The sequence below is a fragment of the Dama dama genome, chromosome X (assembly GCF_033118175.1).
Source record: "Dama dama isolate Ldn47 chromosome X, ASM3311817v1, whole genome shotgun sequence".
Classification (NCBI taxonomy): Eukaryota; Metazoa; Chordata; class Mammalia; order Artiodactyla; family Cervidae; genus Dama; species Dama dama.
The window spans coordinates 34,993,787-35,014,210 of NC_083714.1; the positions used below are offsets into that span (position 1 = coordinate 34,993,787).

Consider the following 20,424-nt stretch of genomic DNA (forward strand, 5'->3'; position numbering starts at 1 on the left):
TGGCAGTTCTATTTCCGGTTTTTTAAGGAATCTCCACACTGTTCTCCATAGCGGCTGTACTAGTGTGCATTCCCACCAACAGTGTAAGAGGGTTCCCTTTTCTCCACACCCTCTCCAGCATTTATTGCTTGTAGACTTTTGGATAGCAGCCATCCTGACTGGTGTCTCTGCTCTTGGAATGGTTAAAATATGAGACAGAAATGTATTCTTTTTAAGTGTTGATGTAAACATGGTTTTTGTTCATTTTTGAAATTAGTTTATTTTTGGCTGTGCTGGGTCTTCCTTGCTGCGAGCACGCTTTCTCTAGCTGCAGCAAGCAGGGGCTCCTCTCTAGTTGCAGAGCTCAGGCTTCATGTTGTTATGGCTTCTCTCATTGCAGAGCTCAGGCTCTAGGGCATGCAGGCTTCAGTGGTTGTGGCACACAGCTTTAGTTGCACTGTGGCATATGGAATCCTCCTGGATCAGGGATCAAACCCATGTCCTGGGCATTGGCAGGTGGATTCTTAACCACTGGACCACCAGGGAAGTCTTCCTGTTTTTGTTCATTTTGAAAGTGCATGAACGTTGGTATAGCACAGGGAACTCTATTTAATATACTGTGTTGACTTGACTGGGAAGAAAGTCCAAAAGGGAGGCAATGTATGTATACGTGTGGCTGATTCATTTTGCTGCACAGTAAAAACTCACAATATTGTAAAGCAACTATTTTTAAAAATGAGAGACAAATTGATTGGATTTGAGTTCTTTTTTTTGAAGGCACCCAAGTTGAATTGTCTTTTAACAATCTGTGCCTGACCAAGGCCAAATCAGATACTTCTGCAAGGCTTTAAACGACGTGAAGTGATAAACACTCCATATCATAATTTCATTAGATTTGTCACCACACAAAAAACAGTAAACATAAAAGATTTACAATTGCATGTATAGGAAATCCTTCCTATTTCAATTTCCGAGGGTTTTTTATTTTTTATTTTTAATTTTTTTCCCATTTATTTTTATTAGTTGGAGGCTAATTACTTTACAATATTGTAGTGGTTTTTGCCATACATTGACATGAATCAGCCAAATATCTAACTTTTACTCATGTTAAAACATGCTCTAACCTCCATGCAACACGTTGGTACAATAATTATGATCTCTGAAAAAATAATTATGATCTCATCACACTTTTGCTTTCATGATATTATTAATATAATGTCGGTATGAACCAGTACCCTTAATCATGGAACCTGAGATGATACTGAATGGTAATGAACAAAGGCAGAAAATGAGCAAGAAGCTAAAAAATATCTATTGGTAATATAGTGACCTCGGACAATATTTAATCTCTCTCAATTTCCTCATGAATGAAATCCAGAAAATTCTAGAACCTTTCTTGTAACATATATTATAGTGTTATATATGATGAAGGTTTGAAAGCACCTACAGGGCCTGGAACATAGTAAGTGCTCCACTGGTGAGAGTAGGTGGAGGCCATTGCAGATTTGGAAGGCCTGCCTGTGACAGAGACAAGACTGGCTTGTCTATAGTCATACTGGAGGCATAATTTGGCACATTTTCCTTTTACTTTTAGAAAATAGGATTAGTCACACTTGAATGGCTCCTTACCAAACCTTCAGAGTAACTACTGGGGTTTAAGCATGCCTTCCGTTTTTGGTGTGGACTGGAGAAGGCAGAGCTTGAGAGCCAGTTCCTTGTCAATCTTGTGCAACACAGAAAAGAACAAAGTGATATCAGCTCCAGAGTAACTCCTACTAGCTCCTACCAGCAAGGTCAGAGGGCCAGCTGAGTGATCTGTCTCTGGCCTGCAAACCAGGCGTGGCATGAGAATGTGTGCCTCAACAGTGAGTCGCTGTGAGCCAGTAACTATGTCTGGTCCATCTGCTGTTGTTGTTATTCAAGAAGGGAAACTTGAATTTGAGATGTTGATTGATACAATGTGATGATTAAAGGTACAGATCCTACAGCCCCATTCCCTGTGCTCACTTACTAAGAGTGTGACCTTGAACAAGTTATTCTCTTTGTGCCTCCATTTTTTTTTTAAAACTAGAGACAAAGATAGCACCTGTGTCATCGTGTTTGTGGTGAGAATTAAATAATAACATAGGTAAAGCACTTAGAATTCTGCCTACCAGATCAAGAGTGCTAATTTCATCCATGGACAAATAGCCCATTTCTCAGCTCCTCTTGCAATCAGGAGAATTTTCTTCCTGGGTCCAGAGAGATTGTTGTTCAGTTGCTAAGTCATGTCTGCCTTTTTTGCAACCCCGCGGACTGCAGCCCATCAGGCTCCTCTGTTAATGGGATTCTCCAGGTAAGAATAACTGGAGTGCGTTGCCATTTCCTTCTCCAGGAAATCGTTCCAACCCAGGGATTGAACCCAAGTCTCCTACACTGCAGGCAAATTCTTTACCTCAGATCACACGCATCCCAAATACAAAAGAAGAGGACCATGAGTTTTTCCCTTTGAATCACACTTGGGTGGGGCATATTAAAAGACATCAGACAGTCGCACTGGCACCAGAGAGATTTTGAAAATGACCACAGAGATCAGACGAAGGCTAATCCTGAAAGCCTAGGTTCGAGGGGGGCATTCTCTTCCTCTCCAGGCTGCAAAGAGATGTGAAATTTCCTGCCATCATGCCATAATGTCTTCAAAAAACCCTTCTCTAAATGAACAAATTACCCAGGAAGAATAACACATTAACTTGTTAGCTAGATGAACACTTTTAGCACAGGTTACTTTTATCAGATTATTTAGATCCTGGAAGCTGGTGCCTCAACCCAACAGATGAAGGATGGCTAAATAGTGCTGGGGGGTGGGGTAGGAAGAGAGAAAAGGAATCTGGAAGCAGGCTGAGGGCTACTAAGGACTAAAGCTGGACTAATCCAATTTCCATTGCCCCTGGATGAAGGATAGAGCTCTTTGGCTCCTATTGTCTTCCCTACTCCCTTTATCCTGTTTTGTATTCCTTTTCTTTTTTCTATTTGTTTTGTATACCGTGTATCACATAGCACAGAGCCAGGCACACAATCAACAGATATTTATGAAGTACCTGCTGAGTACATAAGTGCCCATAGTGGACACAAGTCTCCAATTGCTTCCGGGATGGTTCTATAACTACTGACCAGGAGGACTTATATTCTGGAGGTTTACTTACTCCATATAGTGAGGTAGGCACTTGAGGCTGGGGACATAATATGTGCTAAGAGAGCACTCAAAAAACAAATGGACTATAGTGATGGGCTCAAGAATCAAGCAGGGGTAGAAGATCCAAGTGGAAAGGTATTCTGGAAAATACCAAGTCAGGGTTCCTTCTAAGAACCAGGAAAAGGCTGAGTTTCCAAGAGAGGAAATTAAGAAAAGCAGCAGCTTTTCATGGAGTGCCTTCCTTGTGCCAGGCACTTTCACTGCCTGTCTAATCTTTCCTCACAATTGGACCAAAAGGAATTATGTTCTGTATTTTTTAAATGGGAAAACTGATCTCAGAAAAGTTCAGCAAACTGTAGCATACTGTAGTGGCTAAGTGCATTGACTTGGATCTAAACTGTTTGGATTTGAATCCTGGTTCTGCCACTGATTAGCTGGGTGGTTTTGGGCAAGTAACTTAATCTCTCTGTTCCTCAGTTTCCTCTTCAGTAAAAATGAGAGTAATGATAGTGCCTACTTCATAGAATGATGACAAATGAATTACAAAGCACTTACAAGTGTGCCTACCACATATGGAATGTTAGATGAGTGCTATTGTTGTTCATTTGCTCAGTCATGTCTGACTCTTTGCGACCCCATGAACTGCAGCACACCAGGCTTCCCTGTCCTTCACCATCTCCCAGAGCTTGTTCACGTTCATGTCCATCGAGTTGGTGATGCCATCCAACCATCTCGTCCTCTGTCGGCCCCTTCTTCTCCTGCCTTCTATCTTTCCCAGCATCATGGTCTTTTCCAATGATTCAGCTCTTAACATCAGGTGCCCAAAGTAGTGGAGCTTCAGCTTCAGCATCAGTCCTTCCAATGAACACCCAGGACTGATCTCCTTTAGGATGGACTGGTTGGATCTCCTTGCAGTCCAAGGGACTCTCAAGAGTCTTCTCCAACACCACAGTTCAAAAGCATCAGTTTTTCAGCACTCAGCCTTCTTTATGGTCCAAATCTTACATCTATACATGACTGCCAGAAAAACCATAGCTTTGAGTATACAGACCTTTGTTGGCAAAGTTATGTCTCTGCATTTGAATACACTGTCTGGGTTTCAGTCCTAGCACAATTCTTGACTCCTCCAAGGAACCCAAATCTTACTTTTCTGCAAGGACTCCTTGAGGTCTTCAATCTCCCAGAAAACTTGTCCCTAACCATTCCCTACTTTGATTCACAGCTTAATACTCAGTCACAGACTGCTTGCCTAATGATTTGGTGGTTTTTTTTTCTCTGCATGTTATCTCATTTCCCAAACTAGCTTATACAGCTCTCCTTAAGGATTTGACTTACCTCTTTTTATGCCACCACGTGCCTAGCATCCCTGTTTGTTTTGGATTGACATCTTGCCCACAGCTCTTCAGAGGAGTTGTGGTCTTACCAAATTTTCAGTGAGACAAGGGAATTGCAGGTTATCATGGTTTAGGATCCTTTGGTGTATACAGTACACATTTTTCACATCTGCCCATTCATTTGCACAGTTTTGGTTTCATTCCAACCAATGAATGAAGAAATGATACTATGATTTCTAACTCGTTTTGATATAAAATTTTAACATGTCTTTTCTATGGATTTTTAAAATGATTTTCTCAGTTGTTATCATCTTAGAGCATTTTCTCAAGAGCAGTTAGTAAGAGATAGAGACAGAGAAACAGAAGCAATATGGTACCACCATAGTTCCCATAAAAACATAATATTCTATGTTACCCCTTTCCAGCATATGGCACTGAGTCATAAGAAATAATAGCAATGGAAAATGGTCAAATGCATACTGGTGTACTTGAGATAAGTACAAAAGGAGATATAGAGTTATTTTTAAGATACAGTCTGTTTCTAAAGTGCTTTCTGAGTCTTAAATATATTGTACAGTCAGATCTCTGAAGGAAAAGAGAAATGTACCTAAGTTCTTAAAACACTGGCTGAACTGTTTATAATAGCCAGGACATGGAAGCAACCTAGATGCCCATCAGCAGATGAATGGATAAGGAAGCTGTGGTACATATACACCATGGAATATTACTCAGCCATTAAAAAGAATTCATTTGAACCAGTCCTAATGAGATGGATGAAGCTGGAGCCCATTATACAGAGTGAAGTAAGCCAGAAAGATAAAGAACATTACAGCATACTGACACATGTATATGGAATTTAGAAAGGTGATAACGATAACCCTATATGCAGAACAGAAAAAGAGACACAGAAACACAGAACAGACTTTTGAACTTTGTGGGAGAATGTGAGGGTGGGATATTTGAAAAGAACAGCATGTATACTATCTATGGTGAAACAGATCACCAGCCCAGGTGGGATGCACGAGACAAGTGCTCGGGCCTGGTGCACTGGGAAGACCCAGAGGAATCGGGTGGAGAGGGAGGTGGGAGGGGGGATCGGGATTGGGAATACATGTAAATCCATGGCTGATTCATATCAATGTATGACAAAACCCACTGGGAAAAAAAAAATAATAATAAAAATTAAAAAAAAATGAAAAAAAAAAAAAAAAACACTGGCTGACACAATAAATGAATGCACTCAATTTCCCTGATTAGAAACCTTCATTCCAGTTTGACCCAAGCCATGAATGAAATGACTTGACTGATTAAAAGCCAGTCCCCCATGAACATTTGTTTACATCTGAAAGCCACTACACATAATTGCTGTCTTCTCTCAGGGGAGGCCCCACTGGGATTACAAGAAATGTTGCAAGGTTCTAGTGAGGTGTGATCACCAGTTACGGCATGAACCCGGCACGTCATGTCCACACTGTCTGTCTTGGCAGCTGGATCCATTGGTCTCCCTCTTTCACACAAGTAAAATTAGCCAATAAGACAGTCGAAGTCTTGGGTAAGAGAACATAGAGCATAAAATAGCATTCAGCTTTGGCATGTTGTGATACATGGACCCCAAGCCATCTTTGCTCCTGAAATATAGTCTGTAATTACACAGTAGTTACCATATTCTTTCAAAAAAGCAAGTGATAGCACATTTTCATTGTCAAAGAGAAGAGCTTGGAGACAAGTCAAGATCAAGAACATACCATAAATATTGACTTCCCAGAAAAATTAAAATTGGTAATTTTTCTTAATCATCTTTTTTGTCTTTTATTATTGTGAAAGTAGTATAGGTTTTTCTTAAATAAAATTTTATTGGTTACAAAATAAGCTGGACATATTTAATGTATACAAATAAATGAGCTCGGGGATAAACATATATCCATGAAACCACCACCACTATCAAGGCCATAGAAGTATGCATCACTTCCTTAAGTTTCCTCGTTATTTTATTGTTGTCATTTGTTTGGTAGTAAGAACACTTACTATAAGATCTACCTTCTTATCAAAATGTAAGTGTATAGTACTGTTAGCCACTGGTGCTATGTATGTATATAGTCTGTATATAGCAGATCTCCATAACTTTTCTCACAAACCTTTTAGCTAACACGTTTCCATTTCCCTCTCTGAACAGCCCCTGGGAACCACCATTCTATTCTCTGCTTCTATGAGATTCAGTGTTTTAGATTCCATACATAAGTGAGAGCATACAGTATTTGTCTTTCTCTGTCTGACTTATTTCACTCAGCATAGTTCCCTCAAGGTTCATCTATGTTGTAGCAAATGGTAGGATTTCCTTCTTTCTCATGACTTTTTTTCTTAGTTCAGTTGAAGATTTGACAATTTTGCTTACCTTCTGAAAAAAAAAAAAAACCAACCTTTTCACTTCATTGATGTTTTCTAATGTTCTTCTGAACTCTGCTTCATTTATTTTTGCTCTATAATTGTCATCTCCTCTCTTCTGCTAACTTTGGGCTTAGTTTGTTCTTTTTCTAGTTCTTTGAGGTGTGAGGTTAAGCTGTTAATTTTAGACCTTTTTTGTTTCTTCATATAGGCATTTATCACTATAAACTTCCCTCATGGAACTCCTTCTGCTGCATCCCATAAGGTTCAGTATATTGTGCCTTCATTTTTATTTGTGTCATGGTTTTCTTTTAACTTTTTTTGTTTCCTCTTTGACCCTTTGGTTTTTCAGTGTGTGTTGCTTAATTTCTACATATTTATGAATCTAACAATTTTTATTGGAAAAACTTAGTCTATTCCATTTGAATGTGGAATGATTATGGGAGGTTAATATGTAGCTGTTTCTTTATTAACAAATTTGAATTAAAAAACCTGTTTAGTATCTGTTATTTGGGGATATAATATTCTATACTTCAAGGGTAGTTCTGAGGATCAAATGAGTTTATAACTTTTAGAAGTTGTAGAACACTGTAAGCACACAGAAAGTTTTACATAAATTCTTGCCATATACGGAGAAAAATAAAATCTGAGAAGAAACAACTAATAGACATCATAATCTTTTCTTTTTTACAACTGGCATTCTCATTTAAATGACAATATGTGAAAAAGGATTTTTTTACAACATTTATTTTGGTTCAACAGTCCAGTAATCACTGAGCTATAAAATACAGGGGCAGGACACATATTCACTTCCATATTTTACACATGTGCTTTATTTTCTAATTGGAATGTGACCCAAAAGAAGTCAAGTCCTGCCTTGAGAGTCTGTGTCATTGACTCTAGCACTACTGATTTATTATATATTCCATATTCTTAGAGAAATCATCCAGCGTCTTATTCCCTCTGATATACGTTGTTGCTGTTGTTTTAGTTGCTTAGTTGTGTCCGACTCTTTTGTGACCCTATGTACTGCAGTCCACCAGGCTCCTCTGTCCATGGGATTTTCCAGGCAAGGATACTGGAGTGAGTTGCCATTTCCTACTCCAGAGGATCTTCCCAACCCGGGGATCAAACCCAGGTCTGCTGCATTGGCAGGCGGGTTCTTTACCACTAAGCCACCTGGGAAGCCCTCTGATATACATCTCTTATCTCTAAAAGGGATATGGGCCTATTTCACAAATATGCGACAGAAAGAAGTGAGCTAATTATTCCCTAACTTTGTCTTTATTATTAACAAGTAATGATAAAAACAGCTTACCAGATTACCAGATTGTGTCTGCTGTTGCTGTTATTTTTCTTAATGTTCAAACCTTGTGAAGCAAAACGCTCAGATGAAGGCTTAATAAAGGAGCCCCTTGAATTCAGTATTGTAAGTGACTTGAGTAACGTTTCCAGAGGGTGGCATCGTGGGGGAATGAGGTGTTTAGATTAATGTGAGAGAAGGGAAGACTGTTTTCCTTTCATGCAGTAAAACTTCTCTCTACTGATGCTGCCCCAGCAGAGTGGACTCCTTGTTACTCCCAGATGAGGGTGACATGTGCACTCATTGGTCTAAGCTCTCAGCTATGGATGTTTAGAAATACAATCTTTTACCAACTCTAAGACTTCACTCTTAGAAATATACCGTGAACCTTGGTGATAGCTTATTTAGAAAAAGACTTATGAAGCCCCAAGTTTAGGCTATCTTGGGTAGCTCTGACTGAGCAGAATAATCCTGGGGAGAGGTAAAAGAAAGAAGAGGTAAAAGGAGAGGAAGTATTGAATCTTTCCCTCTAATCATTCTCTCTGGCATCCTGTGTTCCACAGGAGAATATAATTTTGTTTGTGTTGTTCTTTGAGTGAATGGTTCAGGTGTCCTCACTAATGTATAGGAATAAGGCTAAAACTTACTGTTACTGTGCTGAGGTGTGACATCAATGACAATGGTAAGGTGATGTCACAGTCTGCCTCCTACAAGACTTTAGGCAACTCACCTCCCTTCTCTGTGCTTCGTTTTCTTCATCAGTAATGGTGTCACCTGCTCTTTGGATTATTATCAATATTTAAACTTCCTTTGGAAAAAGTAATCATTCTCCCTTTTGTGCCCCCACTGTACTTTGGACACAACTCAATCACTTCCCTTTCTATTATTACATCTCTGCCTCCCCCACTAGGCTGTGAACGCTTTCTGAGCAGGGACTATGCCTTATCTATATTTGTATCACTTTCACCTTGAATGGAGTGAGTGTTTTAAAATGTTTGGTAAATAAATGAAGGAAAGAACACATGAAAGAACAAAAGAATAATGAAAAGGGCTGGATTAGATATCTTCTGAGAGTTCCCCATGACAAGCTGAATCAGTACTTTCCTACACTGATGAAAACCAAATTTTGTATAGGTCCAAGAATAGAGAACAGAATGATTCAGAAGAATGTAGGAAATTAGAGATGAATGTGTTAAATCTCTCATATTCCTTTTGCTGCCTCCCCCAGTACCCTCCATCTTTGTCCACTTCATCCTAAGGGCTAAGATTTGCTTTTCTATTTCATAAGGCAAAGAGAGAAAGAAATTGACATTTGCACTTCTCCACTGGTCTGTGTCACTGTTTACTCTAAAAAAAAAAAAAGAAAAAGAAAAAAAGAAACCCACTTTCTAGCACCTTAAAGACAATCCATGTATGGAGCAATATTTCTTTGGTAAACGCAACTTTTTTTATACCAGCCTGAGCCCTTTGCCCCAGATGCACACAAACCAATAATGTGTCACAATCAGCAGATGAAAGTCACAGAATCCCTTCTCTTCCAAAACCACCGATGGCTGCAATTAGCACATGTAATCTATTTCTAAGTAACTTCAGTGTTTCCCATGTGTGGGAAGACTTAGACAGCCAGCTTTGGAATGCAGGCTTCCTGGGCAGTGCTTCCCCAGATTTTACCTGCAATGGAAACTTTTGCCATTTGCTTGAAGGTTCTGGTTGCCTCGGTGACAATTAAGTGGGAGGGTGATTATGATACTGTTTAGATCTTTACATTTTACATAAGGTCAGAGGAAAAGTTAACGTTTAAAATGGCATGTGCTTAAATAGTACATTTATTAAAGTTTTTTTCTTATATACTTTTGGTATGATGTGAAATTTAAAAGGTTCACACACTCAGGTACAAATGGAAGACTTCATAATGCAGGTGATTTTGAGAGAGAGAGGTCAGTAAGAGGTGGAGAAAGAAGGAAATATGGAGATATCGAAGGGCTGTTGGCTTCTCTTCATACTGTTTCTAAGAAACAATTCCTTTAATGGGCCTAGAAAGACCAAGGAGGATAGTATGAGGAAAGGCAGTGGAATTTAAATCTACGGTTTATAATAATGTGTAATGAATGACTAAGGCTTAGATCAAAGCCAGAAGGAAAAGAGTAGTCCAACTTTAGCTGTAAAAGTCACTTGTCAAAGCATACATTAGTGGTAGCCCTCTCTGGCCAGTACCATCCCTCTGAAGGGCTCTTTCTCTTTTAAGGAAACGTATGCCACAGAACAAACTTGAATGACTAGTGGACATTCTTAAAGGAGTACCTGTGTGCTCCTTTACTGCATAATGGTTCAAGAACTGAGCACCTTGATTGTGTCATTGCATAATATAATAGAAAACCCCAAAGCTGGCAACCCTGGGTTTGTAGCTTCTAAGAACTCCAGCAAGGCTAATTTCTATATGCTTGTACTTTGCAGACAAAGCATTAGAAGGAGAGGCATCAGGGTTTCTTCAAAGGAATATGAAAATCTAGTGACCCTCAGGAAAGGCACTGTGCCATGTGCTGTGTGCAAGTGGACTGCATGCCCTGCACGAAGCGTTGGCTACATTTCAGTGGCAAGGAAGAAAGATGCCACAGAGCTGTGACTGCTCCTAACTGCTTCTGAGTGTGATTTCTCCTGAATCCCATTATTTGTTTTCCAGCATGTTTCTGTCACTGGACCCTTAATGTGCTTTTTCACACTGTGGCCACCCAGGATTAAAAGGATGTTGAATGCTGCCTATTACATTTGTTGCTCAGTCCTGAACTGAGTTCTACTAGGGCTCAGTCCTACTAGCACTCTAGTCCTAGAACTCAGTCCTACTAGCACGGTATAAATCTACATGCAACCAGTTCTTTATGTTTGGGAGGTTTGGAGTAAGTTACCTAATTTTTGAGATTCCTCAATCCAATTAACAGAGGCACTTCTCTTCATTAAGGTATGTCCTACAGCAGCAGGACATCCAATCCACTCTTCATTTTGATCCAGCGCTTACTAAGGAGATTGAAGAGGTTATGTGTTATTTAACTAGGCAAAGCCTGGAGTTTTCAAAATAAATGACTCCTACTGAGTGGTTGGAGCCTTTGTTCTATAGAAGGTGTGGTCAGTGAACGTAAAATTATACTTGAATCATCACAGAACAGGCTGGTCCCCTATCCTGTAATGACCACCGCCTGTCTAAAAAGCAAAGAGCCTACTTTGTTTCAATAAAATTCTCAGTATTTAAAACAAGTGACTTTTGTCTTTCAAAATTAACCTATTCAGTGCCAGTACTTCACATTTTGGAGCACCTTTGGGAAAATGCCTTTAGAGCCTGTATCTGAATCATACAAGAAAAGCACACTCATTCCTTCAGATTCACACCTTATCAATGAACAAAAACAGCATTACCCAGTTTGATCCACTCCCAGTTGCTCATCACGCTTGGCTTTTGGAGACAGTATATCCTTTCCAAAAATTAAATCCACTCTCAAAAGATCAAATTTTTATACCACCGAGAGTCTTAAGAATAAGTCCTGAAGTCAGTTCCCAAAAGTGTGGGTCAAAATGGTGGGAACCTCAGAATCCCACTGGAATAAATAAATGCACGGCCCCCAAAGGGACAACACTTATTTCTATGTTTAAAAAATATAGACTATTATTTAAATAGTGAGGAAAGGGTAAGAAACTTAATTTAAGATGGATTAAGAAAATCTAGGCTCCCTTATTTCTAAAGACAAAAACTGGGGTTAAAAGCACTGATTTCAAAGGGCTTTTGTGATAAATAAATGAGATAGGTGGATACATTTTATAGACCCCAAAGCAGACATTCAAGAATAAGATGTATGTGTATATAGATAAGTAGGCATAAGTATTTATACATATTTACACACTACATAAAATCAATGGTATTGTATTCCTGTCATATCTGTAAGGGAACACATAAGGAAGAGTTGAAGAGAATGGAAATGAAAGGAATGAACATTTGAGTTTAGACAGATTAAAAGAGTAGATAGGTGAATGTCGACTTAAAAGTAGAATAAGGAGGCTTGAGATTTACTAATGATTCACTTTTCCTATGTTAATGCCAAATGGTACTATTAAAAAGAGGTTAAAACCCTTGAAGAGAGGACTACATTTAAATATAATTAAAGAAGAATTCTCAGTAACTGATAATGGTGCCTAAATTACTCCCAAATTGACTTAAGATCTTTTTTTCTTCTTCTACTGGCATTTCAACACAAAACACATTTAACCAAAGGAAGCTAAATGAATGGAGAAGCTTAATTTTAGTTCATTTGAAGAAAACTTTACTGAATGAATTTCTTCGTTAGAAGTATAATACTTGATGCTGCTCAAGACCCTTAAAATAAAGAATCGAATACAGAATTTATCACAGGTCTTTGAGTGAGTGATAAGTTTTAATACTTTTCCTTTGCAAATAATATACTCAGAGAATCATGAGGCTATTTCTCAAGTTAAACTCAACTCTCAGTTATTGGTGGTAGGTAAAAACTCAATTCATTGGAACTCAACCAATCAGAACTCTTAAGTTACTGGAATCTTGCTGTTATTAACTTTTACACAGAAAGAAGCAAATAACAAAAAACAGATGGAAGTCAGCCAATTTCGTTAACAAATACCCCCCAAATCTTCTGGAAGGAAGGATGTCCTAGTCTTATATTGAGCACAGTTTTCTACAATTTTCCTATGATTTCTATATAAGGAAATAGGGAAAGCAATAAAGGTTTATGAAACACTTTCCGTGTGCCCATCTCTGTGATCTAGCCCTGGCTAACATTTTACATTTATTTCTTCACATATCCTCTCTTCCAGTCATTCTGAACATCTGCCATTTTGTTTAATCTTGACAATAACTCTGTTTTTGAAAAGTCACATATTTTAATTCTGTAGATGAGAAAACTGAGGCTTAGTGATGTTAAGTCACTTGTCCAAGGCCATGAAGTTAGGTCACTTGTCCAGGTTCACATAGTTAGTAGTAACAGGCCTGGAATTTGAATCCAGGTCTGTTACACACCATAGCGCATGTTTGAATGATAACCCTTGAACATTGCAAAATCTTCAATCAGCATAAAATTATTGTGTTGATATTCACTAATATCTCTGTCCTGAGTGGTCCATGAAAGTAAATTTATATACTTAAGAAACAGTTTCAGCAAAAAATGAAATTAGCGGAAGCCGAGCGCAGCGGAGGGGCGGCGGCGGCAGCAGCGGGCGAGGCGCGCCGGTGCTGGTGTACGGCGGCCGGCGGCCGGGGCGCGCTGGGCTCGCGATGCGTGCAGGCCTTCCGGGCCTGCAACTGGTGGGTCGCCAGCATCGACGTGCAGGAGAACGAAGAGGCCAGTGCCAACGTCGTGGTTAAAATGACAGACTCGTTCACGGAGCAGGCCGACCAGGTGACTGCTGAGGTGGGAAAGCTCCTGGGTACAGAGAAGGTGGATGCGATCCTTTGTGTGGCTGGACGATGGGCTGGGGGCAATGCCAAGTCCAAGTCGCTCTTTAAAAACTGTGACTTGATGTGGAAGCAGATCATGGGGACATCCACCATCTCCAGCCACCTGGCCACCAAGCACCTCAAGGAAGGAGGCCTCCTGACCTTGGCGGGGGCCAGGGCCGCCCTGGACTGGACGCCCGGGATGATCGGCTACAGCATGGCCAAGGCCACGGTTCACCAGCTCTGCTGGAGCCTGGCCAGGAAGAACAGCGGCCTGCCGCCCGGGGCTGCGGCCGTTGCCCTGTTCCCGGTCACCCTGGACACCCCAGTAAACAGGAAGTCGATGCCCGAGGCCGACTTCAGCTCCTGGACGCCCTTGGAGTTCCTGGTCGAAACCTTCCATGACTGGATCACAGAGAAAAACCGACCAAGCTCAGGAAGCCTAATCCAGGTGGTGACCACGGAGGGGAAGACGGAGCTTACCACAGCATCTCTATAAGCCTCGTTTCACCATCTGTCAAAGTCATCAGTCCATCCGTGTGGCCAATGTGGCCCTCGTTTTCTGTAATCCTGATTGTGGGACGTGATTCTAAGTCCTGTTTTCCTCTTGCCTAATGTGCATTTGTTCTCCTAGGACAGTGTGTCCAAGTTTGTGTGAAATAAAAGCATGTGAGGCTCATACACAGCACCGTGGGCCACGTGATTTGGGGAGGTCTCAGGACGACCCCCTCTGCATCAGTGTTGTATTGAATTGCTTTTGAGACTCTGCCTCTGAGTCCCTGACAGAAGCTGTCGGCCGAGTTGTTCAGAGATTTGTTGGGAACAGGGACATTTGGAGCCTAAGTCATTTCTGAATGTTGTGCCTGTATCACAGATGTAGTTTTTGAGGCCTCGAATTCATCTGCCTTAAAACTCCTTCTATGTTATAAGCAAAATCCTGTGAACTCTATCAAGGTGTCTTTTTCCTGTGAAGTTGCTAAGTGCCCAAGGGAACTACTTGTAATGGTGTGGCATTTATCTTCCTAATAAATGCACTTCATTTATGGTAAAAAAAAAAAAAAACTGAAATTAAAGTGGGCTTCCATTTAAACTTCAGTTAAATATGGATTTTTCTAATTCTTAAATTCCAAGTTAAAGCAAAAACTTCCATCAATTAACAAAATAAAGTTATTCATATGGAGTAAGTTTCCAGATCACAACACAATAATATTAGACATTAATACCAAAATTATTCCAAAACTTGATACTTAGGAAAATATTTAAATGTCCTTATAGAATGAATCAAGAAGTGACATCAGCAAAAATGACAAAGTGGGGACCTCTGAAATTTCTTTCCTAAAAGCAATGAAAAAACTGGAAAAACTTTCAGAAACAACTTTTGCTGAACTCTGGGTAGCTGAAAGTCTTTGTTAATTTCCAGAGTTCTGTAAAATGATATACCATACAAATGATTACAGAGAGCTAGAATGGCTATGCAAAATGGACTTTAAGACAAAAACTGTTAATGGAGAAAAAGAGGAACATTGTATAATGATACATGAGTTGATCATTCAAGAAGACATAGCAATTATAAATATATAGATACCTAACAACAGAAGACACCTAACAGTCCTAAGATACATAAAACAAAACTGACAGAAATGAAGAGAGAAATTGGTCAATAATAACAGAGAATTCAATGCCCCACTTGCAATCATGGATATAACAATTACAGTAGATCAATAGAACAATAATGGATAGATCAACAAGGAAATAGAGAAATTGAACAATCAACTAGTAAACCAACTGGACCTAACATCCATCTATAGAACATGCTGCACAACTGCAGCAGAATAAATATTCTTCTCAAGAATTCAGGGAATATTCCCCAGTATAGACCATGTGGTAGACCATAAAACAAGTCTCAATAAATTCAAAAGGATTGAAATCACACAAAGTACATCTTTCAACAACAATTGAGTAAAAGTAGAAATCAGTAACAGAAGAGAATCTAGGAAAGCCACATATATGTAAACATTAAACAACACACTGTATAAACAAGGCTTCCCTGGTGCTTCGGATGGTGAAGAATCTGCCTGCAATGCAGGAGACCTATGTTTGAGCCCTGGGTTGGGATGATCCCCTGGAGAAGGGAATGGCTACCGATTCCAGTATTCTTGCCTGGAGTATTCCATAGACAGAGGAGCCTGGCAGACTACAATGAGTCAGACACAACTGAGAGACTAACACATTATCAAATACACACACACTGTATAAACAACAGGTCAAAGAAGAAAACAAGAGAGAAAATATGTTACTATGAATGTAAATGAAAACACAGCAAACAAAAACTTACAGAATGCAGCAAAAGCTAAGCTTGAAGGGTAATTTATAGCTGTAAATACCTTTATTAAAAAATAAGAAAGATCTAAAACAAATCTAACTTCTAACTTCTAAAACAATCTAAACTTCTAACCTAAGAAACTCGAAAGAGAAGAGCCAACTAAACCTAAAGTGTGCAAAATGAATGTAATACTGAAGATTAGAGCAGAAATGAGTGAAATGGAGAATAGGAAAAAAATGGAGAAAATTGACTAAACCAAAATTTGTTTTTTGCAATGACAGAGAAAGCTGGCAAAAGTTTAGCTAGATTGACCAAGAAAAAAAGAGAGAAAACTAAAATTACTAAACTTGTGGTTAAATGAGAGATATTACTACCAGTGTTACAGAAATAAAAAAGATTATTATACAAGTATATTATTAACAATTGGGCTTCCCTGGTGGCTCAGTGGTAAAGAAACCGCCTGCCAAGCAGAAGACAAGGGTTTGATCCCTGGGTGGGAAAGATCCCCTGGAGAAGAAAAATGGCAACCCACTCCAGTATTCTTGCTTGGGAAACCCCATGGACAGGGAAGCCTGGCGGGCTACAGTTCATGGGGTTGCAGAAGAGTTGGACAGGACTTAGTGACTAAATAACAAATTATTAACAATTGCAGGACAATAAACTAACATAGGAAAGGACACCAACTACAGAAAGTGACTTAAGAAGAATTAGAGAATTTGAATAGTGAAGTGAAAGTCACTCAGTTGTGCCCAACTCTTTGCAACCCCATGGACTATATAGTCCATGAAATTCTCCAGGCCAGAATACTAGAGTGGGTAGCCTTTCCCTTCTCCAGGGGATCTTCCCAACCCAAGGATGGAAACCAGGTCTCCCATATTGCTGGCAGATTCTTTACCAGCTAAGCTACCAGGGAAGCCCAAGAGTACTGCAGTGGGTAGCCTATCCCTTCTCCAGCGGATCTTCCTGACCCAGGAATCAAACTGGATTCTTGACCAATTGAGCTATCAGGGTAGAGAATCTGAGTAGACCTATATCAAATAAACAGATTGAAATCGTAATTTTAAAAATACCATAAAGAAAAGCCCAGTTCCAAAGAGCTTCACTGGTAAAATCTCCCAAATGTTTAAATCAGGTTAACTCCAATACTTCATATAGTTTTCTAAAATACCATAGAAGACAGTGCACTTCTCAACTCATTTTATGAAGCCAGTTATTACTCTGCTAACAAACCAGACAAGGATATTGTGAGAAAAGAAAACTATAAAGCAGTACCTCAAAAGTTTTGTTTCCATTTAAGAAAGAAAGAGAGAAAGAAAAATGAGAAAACAGCACTCTTTTATGCAAAGGACAAGTACCATACTGGACCACTCACCTATTTACTCCATGCTCAGGTGACTTCTGTGATTTAAAATGACAGCGTTATTCAGGTAAACGTCTGTGTATTGAACATGAAATATGAACCAGGCCTAGAGCTACAAGAATGAATACAGCAGTTCCTGGCCTCTAGGAACTCATAGTTTGGTGAGGGTTTAAGGCACAATAATGAGTAATTACCCAACAATGGAATTAGGGCTTTAATAGATGTGTGAACAAAGGGTTATAGGTTGGAGTCAGAACGCACGGGGACTTAACTGTATCACAAAGCATGTGTGCTTTGTCCAGTAGCGAGTCCTTGATGCTTTGTAAGCAGGGAAGTGACAACAAGGTCAAGTAAAAGTTTTTAAAAATCTGGTGACTTTGTGTAGTAAGGACAAACATGTGGGAGAAATTATAGGAAAGAAAATACTTGGGAGACTAATTCTGATATTTTATAAGAAGGATTTGAACTAGATAATGATGGTAGTAACTGAAATAAAAGAACATACAGAGGTGTTTGTTATTTCTATTAATCAGTAGGACTTGGTGGCTGAGCAGTTGAGAAAGACAAGACAAGAATGGTTTTGTGTCTATATAACTCACAGTGTGGTGGGTAGAAATGGCAAGTTTATGACAGGAGAATACTTTGAAGTAAGGAGGCAACTGAGCATCTTAATCTCAATTTCCAGCACATAGCTGGACATAGGCTTAAGCACAGAAGCAAAATGTTTATGAATACATCCATGTATAGTGTAATGTAATAGGATACACTGCAATTACACATACTAAGCTCTAGAGAAGTGAAGAGGAAAAGTTGGAGAGTGTAACATTTTCAGTAATATTTTATGCTTTAAGAAGAGAGTTTCAAAGCAAATATGACAAGATCTTGATTCTTAAGTCTAGCTAGCGGATACATAGGTGGTTATATTATTTTCTGTACTTTCTGTATTGAAATTTTTTCATATTTAACTCCGTGAGGAGCTACCGCTCGCCCAAGGTCAGCGGTGGCGACCGAGAGCGCCAGGCTGCGATAGCGCAGGAGCGGCACAGAGGAGCTTCCTCACGTCCGAGGTCAGGGGCGGCGGCTGAGGAGCTTCCCCATGTCCGAGGTCAGGGGCAGCACAGAGGAGCTTCCCCACGTCTGAGGTCAAGGGCAGCGGCCGAGAGGAGCTTTCACACGTCCGACGTCAGGGGCGGCAGCCGAGAGGAGCTACCCCACCTCCAAGGATGGCGGCTGCGCCGGCCCAAGAGGGCCAAGAGGAGCTTCTCCACGTTCAAAGTCAGGAGGGGTGGCCGTGAGAAGATACCCCTTGTCCAAGGTAAGGAGCAGCGGCTGCACTTTGCTGGAGCAGCCGTCAAGAGATACCCCACACCCAAGGTAAGAGAAACCCAAGTAAGACGGTAGGTATTGGGAGAGGGCATCAGAGGGCAGACACACTAAAACCATAATCACAGAAAACTAGCCAATCTGATCACAGGACCACAGTCTTGTCTAACTCAATGAAACAAAGCCATGCCGTGTAGGGCCACCCAAGACCGTGGGGTCATGGTGGAGAGGTCTGACAGAATGTGGTCCACTGGAGAAGGGAATGGCAAACCACTTCAGTATTGTTGCCTTGAGAACCCCATGAACAGTATGAAAAGGCAAAATGATAGGCTACTGAAAGAGGAACTCCCCAGGTCGGTAGGTGCCCAGTATGATACTGTAGATCAGTGGAGAAATAACTCCAGAAAGAATGAAGGGATGGAGCTAAAGCAAAAACAATACCCAGTTGTGGATGTGACTGGTGAGAGAAGCAAGGTCCGATGCTATAAGAGCAATATTGCATAGGAACCTGAAATGTTAGGTCCATGAATCAAGGCAAATTGGAAGTGGTCAAACAGGAGATGGCAAGAGTGAATGCCATCACTCTAGGAATCAGCGAACTAAAATGGACTGGAATGGGTGAATTTAACTCAGGTGACCATTATATCTACTACTGTGGGCAGGAATCCCTTAGAAGAAACGGAGCAGCCATCATGGTCAACAAAAGAGCCCAAAATGCAGTACTTGGATGCAATCTCAAAAATGTCAGCATGATCTCTGTTCGTTTCCAAGGGAAACCATTCAATATCACAGTAATCCAAGCCTATGGCCCCAACCAGTAAAGCTGAAAAAGCTGAACGGTTCTATGAAGACCTACAAGACCTTTTAGAACTAACACCCTAAAAAGATGTCCTTTTCATTATAGGGGACTGGAATGCAAAAGTAGGAAGTCAAGAAACACTTGGAGTAACATGGAAATTTGGCCTTGGAGTACAGAATGAAGCAGTGCAAAGACTAATAGAGTTTTGCCAAGAGAACGCACTGGTCATAGCAAACACCCTCTTCCAACAACACAAGAGAAGACTCTACACATGGACATCACCAGATGGTCAACACTGAACAGACTGATTATATTCTTTGCAGCCAAAGATGGAGAAGCTCTATACAGTCAGCAAAAACAAGACTGGGAGCTGACTGTGGCTCAGATCATGAACTCCTTGTTGCCAAATTCAGACTTAAACTGAAGAAAGTAGGGAAAACCACTAGACCATTCAGGTATGTCCTAAATCAAATCCCTTATGACTATACAGTGGAAGTGAGAATTCGATTTAAGGGACTAGATCTGATAGACAGAGAGCCTGATGAACTATGGACGGAGGTTGGTGACACTGTACAGGAGACAGGGATCAAGACCATCCCCATGGAAAAGAAATGCAAAAAGGCAAAATGGTTGTCAGAGTCCTTACAAATAGCTGTGAAAAGAAGAGAAGCAAAGGAGAAAAGGAAAGATATTCCCATTTGAATGCAGAGTTCCAAAGAATAGCCAGGAGAGAGAAGAAAGACTTCCTCAGCGATCAATGCAAAGAAATAGAAGAAAACAACAGAATGGGAAAGACTAGAAATCTCTTCAAGAAAATTAGAGATACCAAGGGAACATTTCAGGCAAAGATGGGTTCGATAAAGGACAGAAATGGTAGGGACCTAACAGAAGCAGAAGATATTAAGAAGAGGTGGCAAGAATACACAGAAGAACTGTACAAAAAAGATCTTCACGACCCAGATAATCATGATGGTGTGATCACTCACCTAGAGCCAGA

The 20,424-nt window shown here is 40.2% G+C and overlaps 1 protein-coding gene across 1 annotated transcript; it reads left to right on the forward strand.

The window, feature by feature from the left end:
* The first annotated feature begins 13,350 nt into the window (after positions 1–13,350).
* Positions 13,351–14,121, forward strand: LOC133052610 (dihydropteridine reductase-like). The gene has a single exon (XM_061137540.1). It carries the CDS (start codon positions 13,351–13,353, stop codon positions 14,119–14,121), a length of 771 nt encoding a protein of 256 aa, XP_060993523.1.
* Positions 14,122–20,424: the final 6,303 nt, after the last annotated feature.

Excerpts from the sequence above, each read along its gene's own strand:
- LOC133052610 (XM_061137540.1), top strand. The coding sequence starts at position 13,351 with ATGAAATTAGCGGAAGCCGAGCGCAGCGGAGGGGCGGCGGCGGCAGCA.